The sequence below is a fragment of the Gracilinanus agilis genome, chromosome 4 (assembly GCF_016433145.1).
Source record: "Gracilinanus agilis isolate LMUSP501 chromosome 4, AgileGrace, whole genome shotgun sequence".
Classification (NCBI taxonomy): domain Eukaryota; kingdom Metazoa; phylum Chordata; class Mammalia; order Didelphimorphia; family Didelphidae; genus Gracilinanus; species Gracilinanus agilis.
Genome location: NC_058133.1, coordinates 243,991,507 through 244,007,324, shown reverse-complemented (window position 1 = coordinate 244,007,324; position 15,818 = coordinate 243,991,507). Strand labels below are relative to the sequence as shown.

Sequence of the window (15,818 nt, the reverse complement as noted above, 5' to 3'; positions counted from 1 at the left end):
GAAAGAGTTGCCTTAGAAACAGACTGACAGATGAGCATTTCCTTTCCTTTGGCCCCCTCTTTAAAAAGTTTGCCCATCACTGTATGTGGTTAGATTTGTATTAGTTGGGAAATAATTATTAAAGTCTATGTATGTAATGCAATATTATTTTGACATAATGAAAGAGAATCCTTGGTCATATAGATGGGGATAGATTGAAGTGAGCAGAACTAAGTATATAATTTATAAAAACATAACAAAAACTAGTCAATAGTATAAAGTAAAATCTTTGAAAGACTTAAAGAGCTCTGATCAATTTAATGGCCAACTTTTTCTCCAGAGGATCCAAGATGAAGTATGTTACCCACTTCCAAATTTAGAAGTAATGTATATGTATGAAGAACAGAAATAGACCCACTGTGTGGATTACTTTTCATATTTTATCTTTATTTGTTATTATAGAGTGCCATTGAAATAGTTTTGTTAAATACTCAAATGAATAAAAGTATGAAAGCACAGACAACCAAGATGATTTTACAAGTAATACATGGAATTTATTGTGTACTTTAAGTGTTATGAAATGTCGATTTATAGTTTATGAAGAATCCTCTTTTTTCATTGTCACATAAAGAAAATTCTCTTTTTTTGGTGTACAAATTGGTACAAAACCAGTTCTTTAATCTGGAAAGGAATAGGTCCAATATTTAGCTGCTATACAGAGCCCAGCTCTAAGAACTTTACAGTATCTACATCCTGGGATTCTGGGAATGTACCCCTGTGAGGATCACTGCACTAGATGATGTCTCCGAGGAATAATAGAACTTGGGAAACTTTATATACCTTTTGGGGAACTAAGGGACAGGGAAATTGACTTTGATTGACATTACCATGGCTACAAGGAAATGGGAGTGTCCAAACTGCACTGACAGGATACAAATAGGCTTGGGAAAGAAACCATAGCCAGAGGCTGGGATACTGGGGAGTGGCCAAATTACAGTAGATACTAAAGGGATAGTCCCTACCCAGGTGTTGATTTTCTTGGGAAAGGATCTCTGATACAAGGGGAGAAACTTCTAAGACTAAAAGGGTACTAAACATTTGCTTAGTTGGCTAGCCCCACCTAAGCTGGGATAACCAAGTACTTTAGGTCTATTATTCCCTCTGAAACTGGCAGTCTGAGACCTCCCCTTCAGGACAACTCTCAGGTGACAATGGCAAACTTGGAGTTTCCAGATTTCAAGTTGCTACAAATTTGAGATCTCCAGATTTCAAGTTGACATTCCCTTTTTTTGAAAATTGAGTCAAAATTTATCTTTGCCCAGTCCTTCCCATTCTTTTGTGACCTTTCTTTTTAAGAAAAATTTTACTTTAAAAAATTACCATTTATTTTTTAATATCACCTTCATTTTTCATATATCTCTCCTAAGGGGCCACCCTTGAAACAAAGAGGGAGAAAAAAGCATTTTAGTAAAATTAACCCACACATCAAATGAGTTTGAAAATTTTTGCATTGTTCATTATCCATTTGTCCTCTGCCTCTGCTTAGAAAGGAGGAAAATGTGTTTTATTATCCCCTTTTCAGGGCCATATTTATTATATGGCCTTAAATTTATACAGAATTTGCACTTAATTTTTTCTTTTGTTGTTGGTTTTAAAAATTTTATATACATTGTAAATCATACCTATTATTTTACTGGTTCTGTTTATTTCATTTAACATGGTGAATCTAGAGAAGACAAGAATTGTTTACGTACCACATGTGATTGCTACCTTCAAAAATTTTAAAGATCTATCATGTAGAAGGAGGATCAGACTTTTTAAGCGGAAAAACAGGAACAAGTTGCAAAGAGGCCAATTTAAACTTAATATCAGGAAAACTTCCTCACGATTAGGAATAAAATAATGAAAAAATTATATCATTTTATCCCAAAACATCACCCATTATGATCAAGTTGAAATTATATAGGGGATAAAAATATAGTTCTACAATGGGAAAATAGCAATTAATCATAAAATAACAACACATGATTAGATCTTGTGGTATAGTAGAAACATTTTAGAAATTATAGTCATTTATGGTAAAAATCCAACCAAATCTAAGTAAAAATATAATATAGGTAACTAAAGCCAAAACCTTACTTTTTATTCAAGTGGGAAAAACTAGCACTTTTCTAATAAATACCAAATAGAAAGCAATGATGGCCCATGAAGGAATAATAAAAAGGGAAATCACATTAAAAAAGAATTACAGAACATCTCAAATATTTAAGAGTCCATCTACCAAAACATATTAACACCTTTGGAAATAAAACTACACAATATTCTTTAAAGGAAAACAAAATTTGAATAATTGGAAAGATTGTTGTATTCATGATTGGGCCATTTCAATATATTAAATATAGTTAAAATTAATCACCCTCCAATTAAAAAAGGAGGGTATTATAAAAATTATAATTTCTGTGAGAATACCAGTCAAGCTACCACATGAATCCTTTATAAAATAAAATTAAACTGGAGGAACAAGAGATGTAGAATATTAAGAGAAACAGTGAATGAACGTATTATAATATAGTAATCATCAAAACAATTTGTTATTGTTTTAAAAAACTAGGAAAATAGATCTGTGGAACAGACTAAACAAGTAAGAATAAGAAGTAAATAAGTATTCACTGTTTAATAAACCTGAAAATATAAATTTTCAAAAAATTAATTCCCTATTTCCCAAGAATTGCTGCAAAGGAATCATGGCAGGAATTAGATTTAGAGTAATGTCTTACATTATATAACACAGTAAACTCAAAATGGATACATGACTTGAATATTATATCATATATAACAAAATGTTGGAAGAGAAGCAGATTGTATGTATGTGTGTATGTATTATATATATATATATGTATATATATATATTTAACAAAAAGTTGGAAGAGAAGCAGACTGTATGTATGTGTGTATGCATTATGTATTATATAATACATACACACATGTACACCAATGTACCTATCCATGCATGTATGTATCTATCTTTCTATTTAATCTTTCCCAGCTATAATTAGAACATGACTCCTTAAAAGGACAGAGATAATTTTAAAAGATTGAATAGATAATTCCTATTGCAGTAAATAGAAAAGGTTTTGCATTTTGAAAAAATAAATGGGATGCAGTCAAATTTTTGTATAAAACATCTTTGGTAAGGGTCTGGTATTTAAGATACCTAGGCAAATAACAAATATGTACTACCAAGTGTTTTATATTATCTATGATTGTTTTAAATAAAATGTCTCTTACTATCTCTTCTTATAGGATTTTGTTGGTAATATAAAGAAATGCTGATGATTTATGTGGGTTTTAGTTTAATCTCTTAAGATTTTCCAAGTATACCCTCATATTATCTGCAAAAATAAATAGTTTTATTTACTCATTGCCCTGTCTGATTCCTGCAGTTTCTTTTTCTTCTCACTGCTATTGTTATTATTTCTAGTACAATACTGAATGATATTAGTGATAATTATCTTTTACATGAAACCTTTTCTGGTTATACACTTGCCTTGCCTTTTTATATAACCTATTTTAATTTTTTTAATTTTCCATATACTTTCATATATACATGTCTCAGTAGAAGGCAAAGACCTTGAAAACTTCCAATATTTAATTTTTATCTTTGTTTCCCCACTGTCTATCTTATACACAATTATCAAATGTTTAATTGGTTATTAATAATTTTATCTTCTATCCTATATGTAAAGTCTGAATTTAAATAAATGCCTTTTGGACACAGGTAAATTTAACTGATTGATTTTGAGAGACAGAGAGATAGATACAGAGAAAGAAGCAAACACACACACACACACACACACACACACACACACACACGTAAACAGGAAATGTTCTTTAATTACCCATTCCTTTTCCATACTGTAATTTTCAATCAGGTTTGAAACCACCAGTTTGACCAGATATACATACCTAATTGGAATAAAGGTTTGGGGCTGGATAAAAATTTGACCCTAAATAAGGAATAAAAGTTTGAATACTTTAGATATTTTTATTTTCTGCATGATCACTTTTAAAATAATTTGAACACCATATATATTCTTATTCATTTAACATTTTGAAAAAGGACCTTTAGCATATTTGTTTCTGTGCTAATTGAAGTTCCTTCCACCTATGAGCCAATACACAGTAGTTAAGGGTTTAAAAAAAAAAATGAAGTTCCTTCACTGATTGATTATAGGTGGATCAGCTTCTGGATCTATATTGATCTTATTAAAGAGTGATATTTTAGCTTAAGTTAATAGGAAGTGTTTTCATATTATTTAAAGCTAAATCTTTTTCTTTAAATAAAATTTCTCATTTTTTAAATTGAGAGACTATACATATGTACTTTTAAGGAAACTAATAAATAAATAGAAGAATACTATTTTAATTCTGTTGTCTTGGATTAGCTTTCCTGTACTAGTGTGAACTTGGGTTTTAGCAATCAAAGAACATTGTTCTGAGTAGGCCAATTCTTAATAAACTTGTATTCTTAAGTTGTTGTCATGCAGTACACTAGTTTTAAAGAGCATTCGGTCATAAAAATAGGAATGACAAACAACCCTTGAGGCTCTATGCATCTAACAATGAGGACTTTATTTTAAAAAATGAAGCCATGGGTCATTTAAAGTGCTTCATGTTTGTTTTGAGTTTATTGTCTGATGTTTAGCAAAAAGCAAACCTGACTCATTTTGCTCTGTTTGTTCTCTTTGTTCTCTAGGCTGCCTTCCAGGAGAATGTTGGAAGACAGGTATGGTAACTTTTTTGAATCTTCTTTTATTAAACTTCCTGTATCCTTAGAACTTAACACTGAAAGATATAGCTGGACGCTATTTACCTTCATTAGAATTATTTAAATCTGTGTCAAGTAAAATAATATGCTTAATATCCTGCTAAACTGCATCTAAATACTCTACTCAGTTTCCCCATTGATCTCTCATTTTTAAGGGTTGAATTCCATAAATTTAGGCAGTACTTTAGGATGTTTAGGGCTTTGACTCAATCTGAGATCTTGTGCAAGTGATACCAAAATAATATTGAAAGACTTTAAAGTGATAGAAACAGACTTTTAGAAGTTTTTTATCTAGCAATGGAGTGCAGGAAGAATTAGAGGGGACAAAGAGAACTAGATAACCAATTATGAGCATACCAAAGTAATTTTGGTATGCAAATTAATTAGGATCTGGACTATGTTGGTAACAATGGGGATGAAAAGCAAACTATATGAAATGTTTTTTTTTCTGAAATAAAATTTTATTGATATATTTTTATATTTCTCATTACTAAAATTACTTCCAATATCCCTCCCTATGCAACCTCCTCTGCCCGTTAACCCCTATAACAGTGATGTTGAACCTATGACATGTATGCCCAAAAGGGCACACAGCATGCTGCCTAAGAGCACACGCCATGTGCCCCACTCCCACTAGTCCCCCCCTACACACACACACACACACACACACACACACACACACACACACACACTGTTCATTACTAGAAAGGCAGAGGGACTCAGGCAAAACTGCTCCTTTCCCCCTCTCCGCCGTGCCTGACATTTTTTTACATTAACCTGCTCTCTGCCCAGCAGCCCAATGGGAGTGCACAGGGGTGTAAGGTGGGCAGCTCATAGTTGGCAGAGCTGGAGGGGAGTGGAGCTCTTGGGCCATACCCCTCCCCCTCTCTATACTCCCTGAGGATACTCCTCACTTCACCCATCCCTTTATTTACCCAGAAGCCCAATAGTAGCACTTTCTCCCTCCCCTGTCTGGGGTAAGGGGAGGTGGAGCACTCAGAAGAGAGAGACTTGGTCTCTGGGGATGGTGCAAGGCACACAGTCTCTAAAAGGTTTGCCATCATTGCCCCATAGTAAACTATTTTCTAAAGGAAAATGAGGAAGAAGAAAAAAAAAATCACCAAAATGGATTCATATATCAAAAAAGTATGGAAACATATACAATGTACCACACCTATGGATCTTCTAGGGGTGGGAGATGGGTGTTATTTCTCTTTTTGGGGACAATATTTGTTCTTTGTAATTTTTTAATATTAATTTTTTATTGGTTTATTCTTTCCATTTACATTGTGTATATTGTTTTCTTTTTTCTGCCAACCTTAGCTTGTATCAGTTTGTGTAAATCTTTCCATGATTCTCCGCATTCATCCTCTTTGTTATTTCTTATAGCATAGTAATATTCTATTAAAAAATATCCTTAACCTTCTGTGTGATTCTTAAAGAATCAGAATAAGTATCAGTTTCAAGGCAGAAAAGTAGTAAGGGCTAGGCAATTGGGGTTAAGTGACTTGGCCAGGGTCATACATTGAGGAAGTGTCTGAGGCCACATTTGAACCTAGGTCCTCCTGATTCCTAGCCTGGTACTCAACTCACTGAGCCATCTATCTGCCCCTGTAATACTCTATTACATTCACATAGTATCAATTTTTTAGCCATTCTCTGTTCACTGGATATCTATTCCTTCCACTCCTAGTCTTTTGCTACCACAAATAGTTTTGTTACAAATATTTTGATATATATAGAGACTTTCATATCAAGTTTAATGACTTCCTTGAGTTATAAACGTAGTAGTTTATTATCTGGGTCCATAGCTATGAGAGGACCAATTTTTTTTTTCCCTGATATAGCTTCCCTAATTTTCCTAATACAGCTTCTTCTCTTAATGAAATCTGATTAGCTTCAGCTTCCTAAATTGAGCTTCTGGGTCTGAGGAGCGTAAAAATTCTCAACCTAGTATAATTGGGGCCTCTCAGATTTGATGGATACCTGAATCCTCTTGAGTTCTCATACCGTAATGATGTATTTATATACTTCTTTCTAGATATAAATAAGGAGGGCCATTTCCAGAAAAGCTAAGTACCACTTTATCTTGCTGTGCATTCTTGTTGTATTGGGGCAAAGTAAACCTCTTTCCTTGTAAAATGTTCAATGACTTGAGAGTGTTTCATTTTGTCCCAGTATCAAACAAAGAACTAAGAGTGTTGGGGTTAGACCTGTCCCTACATTAAAGGATATGGATATTTTAGTCACTTTATTTGCATAATTCCAAATTGCTTTTCCAAATGATTTTATTGATTCACAGCTCCACCAATAATGTACCAATCATCTCCTGACTCTTCTGTCATTGACTGTTAATATTTTTCTTGCCAATTTGCAGGTTGTTAAGGTAAAACTTTAGTATTGTGTTGATTTCAATTTTCTTTATTATTAATGATTTGAAACATTTTTTGTATCACTGTTAGGGTGTGCAGTTCTTATAAAAGATATTTTTAAGAAAAAATTTACTGAATTTAAAATGAAAATTAGTTATCAAGATGATTCCATTGTCTATGAGACTGAATAGTCAGGGCAGTGGTGACAAAGATAGGGAAATAGGAATTTGAAGTGAGAGAAGAGAAATGTTCTAGTGGCTGTTGGAGATCATTAGAAATTAGGTTATGACTGAATATTTGCTTTTTGGACTCATCTACTTACAGATATAAATTCAAATCTTGGTTGAGATCTCTGTTGAAAAGAATGTAATAAAAGTAAAGAAGGTCAAGCTCTTATTCTTAGGGAACATCAATAGTTAGCTCATATAGGCTAGAAGAGTAGGCAACAAAGGAGGAAAATTAAGAAAACACAATGCCCTTAGAATCCAGGGAAGCAGAGACTTTTCAAAAGAAGAGAGTAGTCAGCAGTGAGAAATGCTGCAGAAGGAGCTCAAGGAAGATGAAAACTGAGAAAAGGTTGTTAGATTTGTAGATTAATAAGACATCGTGGAACTTTCAGAGTTATTTTAGTTGAGTTTGGGATCAAAAGCCAAACAGGGAATATGTGGTAAAGAAATGGAAACATCAAATATTGACCATTCATTTGGGAATTTAGGTAGAGAAATATAGGAGAGAGATAAAAGGGAAAAGAGTTGACAAAAAAGATACCTAAAATTCTTTAAGATGGAAGATCCACATATGCACTTTTAACCCTAGAGAAAGCAGATCTTGAGAAAATGAAAATTCTCTCTAGAGAGGAATTAAATATGAATGGGAGGTTGAATGAGGAGAGATTAGCCTTTAAAATGGAATGATAGGGGGAGGAGGCAGTGGATTGAGAGCCAGGCCTAGAGAGGGGAGGTCCTAGGTTCAAATATGGCCTCAGACACTTCCTAGCTGTGTGACCCTGGGCAAGTCACTTAACCCCCATTGCCTAGCCCTTACCACTCTTCTGCCTTGGAACCAATACACAGTATTGGCTCCAAGAGAGAAGGTTAGGGTTTAAAAAAAAAAGAAAGAAAAAGGAATACCATTACCTATTTTGTGATTGAAATCAAGAAAGAATGAGGGACTAAATAGAAACAATGATAAGAAGTTGAGGATAGTTTCCATTGACAAATGCTAAGATTTCATTGTTGTAGAAAGCACCTAGTCCAAACTTCCTTTATTGGTGTAAGTAAGCTTGTTTTCTACACAGAGTTACTCCTGGCATTTAGAAATTGAGTGACTTATATAGCTTCTCACAGACATAAACCTAAAGGCTTCCTAACTCCTATGTCACTATGACATGGTTCATAGGTAGATTTATAGGATTTTAGAGTCTTGTAATTTAGAGATTAAAAAAAGCTTAAGACCAGTGAAATGATTTGACCAAATTCAGACCATAGGTTGTAGAATTTGACCAGGATGTGAGGTCATTGTTCTAGGTACTTAAACAAAGGTTACTTCCCCAAGATAAAAGAGAGTGCTGTTATTCATTCAGTAAGATAGAGGTGACAAGATGAGAGGTTAAAATGAACCTTAGCATTCATTCTGTTAAAGATTTCCAAGGGAGGAAACCCACTGCTTTTTGAAGTAGCCAGTTATTCTTTTGGACAACTCTTAATTATTAAGATTTTTTTTTTTTGTGAGCTTAAGCCTAAATTTACTTTAAAGTTTCTCCTTATTGTCTTGACTCTGCCCTTTGGAGCTAATTTCTTTTCAGTATGATAGCCCTTGAGATATCTGAAAGTAGCTATCATGCCCTTTATGAATTTTCTAAAGAAAAAACTACCCACTTCTTTAAACTATTCCTCATATGAGATATACTCAAGGCCTTTCCCAATCCTCTTGTCTTCTTTCTTGGTTGTCAAAGTTGCCAGTGTCATTCTTAGACTATGATCTCTCTGAGGAAAGTAGAGTACAATGGAACTATACCTATTTACTCATTTTAATTTATGCCTCTCTTCATGCAACCTAAGATTACATTAGGATTTTTGATTATTCCATTATACTTCTGACTCTTTTGAATTTAATTAATATTATTGAATTTAATGTTTTTAAAATCTCACAATTTTTGTTTTTTGGATTCTGACTCTTATCTTAGCTTTGTATCATTTTCATCTTTGTCATTTGCTTGCCATTTTTACTGTCAACCTGGAAAAACACAGACCCACCAAAACACAAAAAGATTTAATTAGGAAAAGGGAAACAATGTGACTGCCCCACAGAGTCATGTGCATATACACCACTCAGATTCAAGCTCTGGGACTCTGGGAACAAAGTCTCTGGAAAAATGTACCATGAATGGGGATCTCCATCATGAGAATTTCTTCATAGGAATTTCCATGGAAGGAAAGAACTTTGGAGTCTTAAATATACTTTGGGAAGTATAGGAAGAAAGAACAACTGACCAGTTACACAGGGGCTTGGGAACAAGGTTGTAGCCTGAGGCTTAGGTATCTGGGAGAAGCCCAAATACAATAAAAGAAACTAGAAACCAAAAAGAGTACTTAAGACTTGAGTCTATCGCTCTTATTCAGGGTACTTAATGTTCAATCTTGGACAAGGGTCAGTCTGGGAGTTCCTTGAAAGCAAGTTCCCCTGGGACAAAGGTAAATTTGGGGTTTCATAAAGCAAGGTTATCATTTTTACCTTCTGGTCATAGTAATCCTCCATTGACTATAACAAGAGATAAAGAGCAGTGTGCCCAGGAGAGTGGGACCCTCTGTTACCAGTGGTAGAAGGGACATGAGGGGCCCAAGGAACAGTTGGCTTCTTGGGGCATTCCCTAGAAGCAGTGACACATTGACAGTTGGCCAAAAGATGGGCACTCCACTTCAGCAAAATATGAACAACACAAAAAGCTACTCCATTTCCCAAAGTCTTTAAAGTCCTTTAGGTCCAGATTTAGGCTTCAGTGACTTAAGTCTCCATTGCAATAGACAGGTTCTCAAACAGTTTCATTACTGGAAAAGAGAACATGAGAAATCTATAACCAAATTCTTCAATGGGAACTGATCAACTCTTTTACATATTTGTTCATAAGTACAAATAGGACCAAATTATGTTGTCAACCTCATACTCAAATTCAGTAATTTTTGGCCTCATTGAAATGTTCTTATTGTCCTTTAAAAATACTTGATACTTGTGTTGTTGGAGAGCTAGAGATTAAGCTGGGCTGGGAAGGGTTGTTCCTTTAAGAATGACAGGGTCCAATGATTATCTTTAAAAAGAGAAATTTGTTAGGTTAAATGCAAGTTGAATGAATTGGGAGGAAGGCTCAGGTAAAGATTCTGCCTCCCTGAAGAGATGGGGTTTGGGATTCTTATTTCCTTTTGACAACAGGGGCTATGTGACCAGAGATGGTTTGATGGGGTGATAGGTTGATCTGTATGCCACAAAGACAAAGTGGGATGAACTGTACAGTTCAATATTTGAGATACAAAGGGATGTTTATCAGAAGCAAACTGGGAGGTTCATATCTGTGCTTATCAAAAAGCTAACTGGAGAGACCAAAGGGAATGTTTTTCTCAGAAACTCCTTATCATAGGGTTCGTGTTGTTCAAAGTTACCTTCCTTCAGCCCCCACTGTAGGAATGTAAGAAAGGGAATTCCTTGCATACCTTTTGACCTGGGATACCTCTGGGGTTTTGAGGTGTTCAGAGGAAACCCTGAATCCCATGCCACTTGTGCGTAGAACAAGAGTGAAAAATAACCTTGGCCCATACTTTATAAAACCTCTAATTAAGTACCAATATGACCAAAACAATACTAAAAATGCTCACATTACAACTTCAGCTTCAAAACAATTTTAAAGTTAAATTCAAAATTCTCAAATTATGAATTAAACTCAAAAATTAAAGTTATACTTTTCACTTCTCTTGTGGAGAATGAGATTCATTATTCTCATTTCTAAAATCACATCTTTTTAGTTGCTTTACTTATTTAACAATTATAACCACACTCAAATGGATTGGATATTTCACTCATTTTAGAAAATTAATTTCAGATTCCTTTAGCCCTTGTTCACTTTCAGGATATACTTTTTCTCTATATATGTTAAATAATACCAAATTAAAACAGCATATCCAAGTGATTGGATGTCTGTTTTGGATAATAAAGTCGTAGGTCATTCTTTCCTACTAATAACTAAAACTCAGTAGTCATCCTCTTAATTATTTGAATGGCTTAAATTCTATATACCAGCATCTTCAATTCCTATATATTTTAGCATTCGCCTACCTAAGACTTTTTACCTTTCACGATGATAGAAAGCTTGCCATAATAGGAGAAAAGAGGCAGCCTAACTAAAATAAGGGAGAAGTGCTTCCCTAATTTGGAGCAGTAATTAATTAATTAATTAGCCCAGGGGAGAATAGCAAGCCCAAATTCTGTATCTGGTTCAGGTAAAAAAAAATCTAAGAGTATAATGAAAGGGAGTGCCGAAAGGATATTTAGCCATGTTAGGAGTCTCAGGAGGCTTGAAGTCCTTCCTTTTTGACTGAAAGGTTTCTTGTACAGATGTCTTAGATGGATTCCAACCCTGCAGGTTCATGCTTTGTTTTAGCTTGTCTATGTTTTAGCTCCCTAGGAAATGACTGGGATAGTAGTGAGGATTCCAGGGGTACTGATTTAGTTCTCTTTTTTTACTTCTCTCTCAGCTGTGGTTCCAAAAAAAGATTTTGTTTGCATCATCTATGCCCCAAACATCTCCCTTTTGGTCTAAGGCATAAGCTGCTTCCAAAAGGAACTTGGGTTGTCCAATTAAAATCCTCAAGGTCTTTTATCATTAGTCACAAAGTATTTCCCAAAATATTTCTTGTCTGTTTGCAGTAACCCAAATTAACTTTCTCACACTCCAGAACACATATCTGTTAATCACAAAAGATCTATATTCTCTAGAAAGAATAAGTAATGGCCTAACAATTTTGAAATGAAAGCATTCATGGCAAAAGAACAAGAACAAAAATGTATTTCATTACTAGTGAGTGGGACGAGGTCACGAATAGTGGACCCCACTATTGCAATAAGTTCACAAACATGAAGTTGAGAGGCCAAAGTATAAGACAGCAGTTTATTCTTTTGCTAAAGGGATGTTCCTCACTTTGGATGCTTGAGGTATGTCAAAGTATTGAGTTCGAAGACTCAATTTATATGGTCTTCCAATCATAGAAACTCCTCCCTCTCTACCTTTCTTCCCTCGTTTTGACCAGATGCTGGTAATAACAGGAATCTTCTTTAATATCTTTAAAAGATAAGTGACTTACTCTTCTTTGACATTTTTTAAAAAGATAAGTTAGTTAACTTCTCCACCCCTCAAGGCCTTTGAAATTTGAAGTGGACAGACCAAGGTTTCGTTTTTTAGAAAAGGGCGCAGGGTACTATTCTAAAAGGAAGGGAAAGTACTAACTTCTGCCTAGTTACTTGACAATATTGGAATGAAATACTTCTTATGAGATACAGATTATATTCCACTCACTAGTATCACCAAAAAAACTGCTATTGATATATATTTCCCACTTTCACCATGCCAAAACTGTAAAGGAAAACACTACTATATAATGTAATCAATACTAGACCTTTCCTTTGGCTCCTCATGGAGATTATGATACCCAGATCACAGGTTCTGTATTTTCAACTTTTGGAATCAACCATTAGTACAATTTCAAACATTAGTTGCTAACATTTAAACTGGAAGCATTTAAGATTATTATGGAGAAACCTCTTCCTAAAAAATACATTAGAAATACAATTTTAGACAAATCCCAGAACTTAAGTTCTCAAGCTTCTTTGAGAAGCTTAAAAAAAATTCATACCATTATCACAAAAAACTCAAGTTGTAGCATTTCATGCCATGAGGAACTTTAACGTATTTTAATTAGTTGAAAGTTTAATAACCTAGAGTCCACACCAGCTCATCTTCCATTCAAAGCTTTCAGCCAACCATTCAAACAGATTCTTTCGCACTGTTGTTTCTTCTGTAATCTGTACACTATCCCCTCTCTTGCCTCCTGTAGGGTAAAGGTGGGGAGAGATCCACAAGTACCTTGCTTCACTCTATAATGGTGAGGCACCAGGGATGTTTATTATTATTAAAATGTAACTAAATGGTTTGTGGGTTCACACTGGGTTGAAGAAGAGACAGGACCAACCAGGATGGGGAGACCATGGTTCACTGCCAAGCTTTTAACAGACACAGGAATGGCAGTTGGCCCAATGGTCACCCAACTCACCCAGGCCAGGGCCTTTGGAACCAGCAGGCAACAGGTAAAGTATATAACAGTTTAATTGTGGGAAGCAATAAAAAGGATGGGAATAAGGGATTCTATACTTGAACCCTAAGGGCAAACCACAGGGGGCAGGGAAGGACTTAACTACACTATCCTATTGACCTAAGCCAGGCAGGGCCCAAAGGAAACAGTACTGAAGTCACAGGGAAAGCTTCTTCAAACCTGGTTCCAGCCAGGTTTGGTCAGCTCAGCTAAAGGGCCTGAGGGTGGCTTTGGGGTCTCATGGTAAATCCAAGGATGGTCACAGGATGCCAAGAGCCAACTCCACCAGGTGATCCAAGGTACCCAGGTAGGGAGAGTGAGTTTGAAATGCTGTCCACCAGATCCCAAACCACTTACCCACTTGGTGCAGCTCTGCAGGTCTGTTGTCCACTTGCTGAAAGCCTTCACCTCTCAGGATGCCAGGGAATCTGGATGCAGTTTTTCCCTAACTCTGAGATCTCCCAGGGTTAGCAACAGTTATGCCCCTACCCACTAATGGAGTCTCTCTCAGAGCACAAGCCCCACTTCCTGCTCCTTCATTCCATCTTGGAATCCTCCAGCCCTTCCTGCTAGGTCCAACACTATTACTAAATTAATTACTAAATAACCCTCACAATAGTTCCCCCCCTTTGCACAAAGCCAAAATTAACACAATTTTGGTATTGGTGCACTACAAACTAAACTAAAATTCTGACCCAAAATAACAACCTACACTAACTCTATTCTATCTAACACTATCCTACTCTACCCTACACTAGGGATTTCAACAAGGAAAGGTAAAAGGATAAATACATTGAACAGTTACATAGTTCAAAGCATAAAGCAACAAGTAACAATGCAAAATTTCCAACAAAATCAACAAAATCAACAGCAAATATGAAATATCAACAGAAAAGTTAAAACAAACATCAAACATAACTCCTATTCTAATACAGAAATATCCTACCAACTAATAAATGCAAACCATTTTGGAAAATACATTTTACCACAACATTGTGTAAGTCTTTAACATCAAAATTAAAACAAAACATCAAACTCCCTTATGCAAATTACATTTGAATGTTTGCAACTCAATTACATCAAAGCATTCACAGAATTTGCATTTATACACATATATACATATGATACATACATACAATATACATAACATATGCATGTATGACATATACATATAGATGTATGTATACATAATATATACATATGTACACCCTTTACATATATACAATACTTACACTATAATACAATTTATAATATATACATGCTATTTACATTATTTCATGATATGTGATCTGTAATGTTATATGTTCTTCATGTAATGCAATTTTGTTATGTTTGTTGTATCTGCACTGTAATGTACATTAGTACCTTATCTTATCCTCTAACCTAATCTAATACTATATCTATTTCACTAAACTATTCTATACTATCCCTATGATATTAGTCTAGCTATATCTACCTAAATAATTAGCTAATCTTTGTTAGTAACTATCTCTTGTTAGTACTTAGTTATCCTATAGCTAAGTCTAATTTTGTTAGTATTTATACATTGTTCCATTCCATAAAGAACACAATGTATCCTAACATGTTTGTGTTGTATGTATCTGATTCGTTATGTTGTTTCTTTGCTATATTGTGTTTCAACATGTTACTGATGGATGTATGATACTTACCAAAACTCCAGATCTCCTGCAGATCTCCTTTCTCCTTATGATGCTCCATTCCTCTAGGAAATCTTCTCATCTCTCCGGTTTTCCTCTTCTCTGTTTCTCCATCGAAGATCTTGATAGTTTTATGTGCAATGTTGGATGCATATGAGTATGTAGTGATACTATTTACATTACCCAAAATACTTCCAAACCATTTAATCCAAATTGTCCATGATTAATCCTCTTCTTTAAGAAAATCCTTGAAAATGAAGTTTTTATCAGTTCAATTCATAAGTCCATCAGTCTTAATACAAAGCCCATAAATCCTGAATCCTGAATCCTCTTCATCCACGTCCTCTTCCATCCGATCGTCCTCTTCAGCTGGAGTTGTCCTCTCCTTACTGAACTTTCTCACTGCAGACTCTAATTGACTGAAGATCTCAAATTACACAATCTCTTCTTCTTGTTGTTGTTCTTGTTGTTCTTGTTCTTGTTCTTCTCCTTCTTGTCGTTGTCGTCGTCGTCGTCGTTGTCGTTGTCGTTGTTGTTGTCGTCCTCCTCCTCCTCCTCCTCCTCCTCCTCCTCCTCCTCCTCCTCCTCCTCCTCCTCCTCCTCCTCCTCCTCCTCCTCTTCCTCTTCC

At 35.0% G+C, this 15,818-nt stretch overlaps 1 protein-coding gene across 1 annotated transcript in view; it reads left to right on the top strand.

The window, feature by feature from the left end:
* TBCD (tubulin folding cofactor D) overlaps nt 1-15,818 on the top strand; it is a 522,548-nt gene that overhangs the window by 268,211 nt on the left and 238,519 nt on the right. Inside the window, exon 16 of the mRNA XM_044675187.1 lies at nt 4,736-4,765. Coding sequence (XP_044531122.1) covers nt 4,736-4,765 — 30 coding nt within the window. The remainder of the gene's footprint in view (nt 1-4,735; nt 4,766-15,818) is intronic.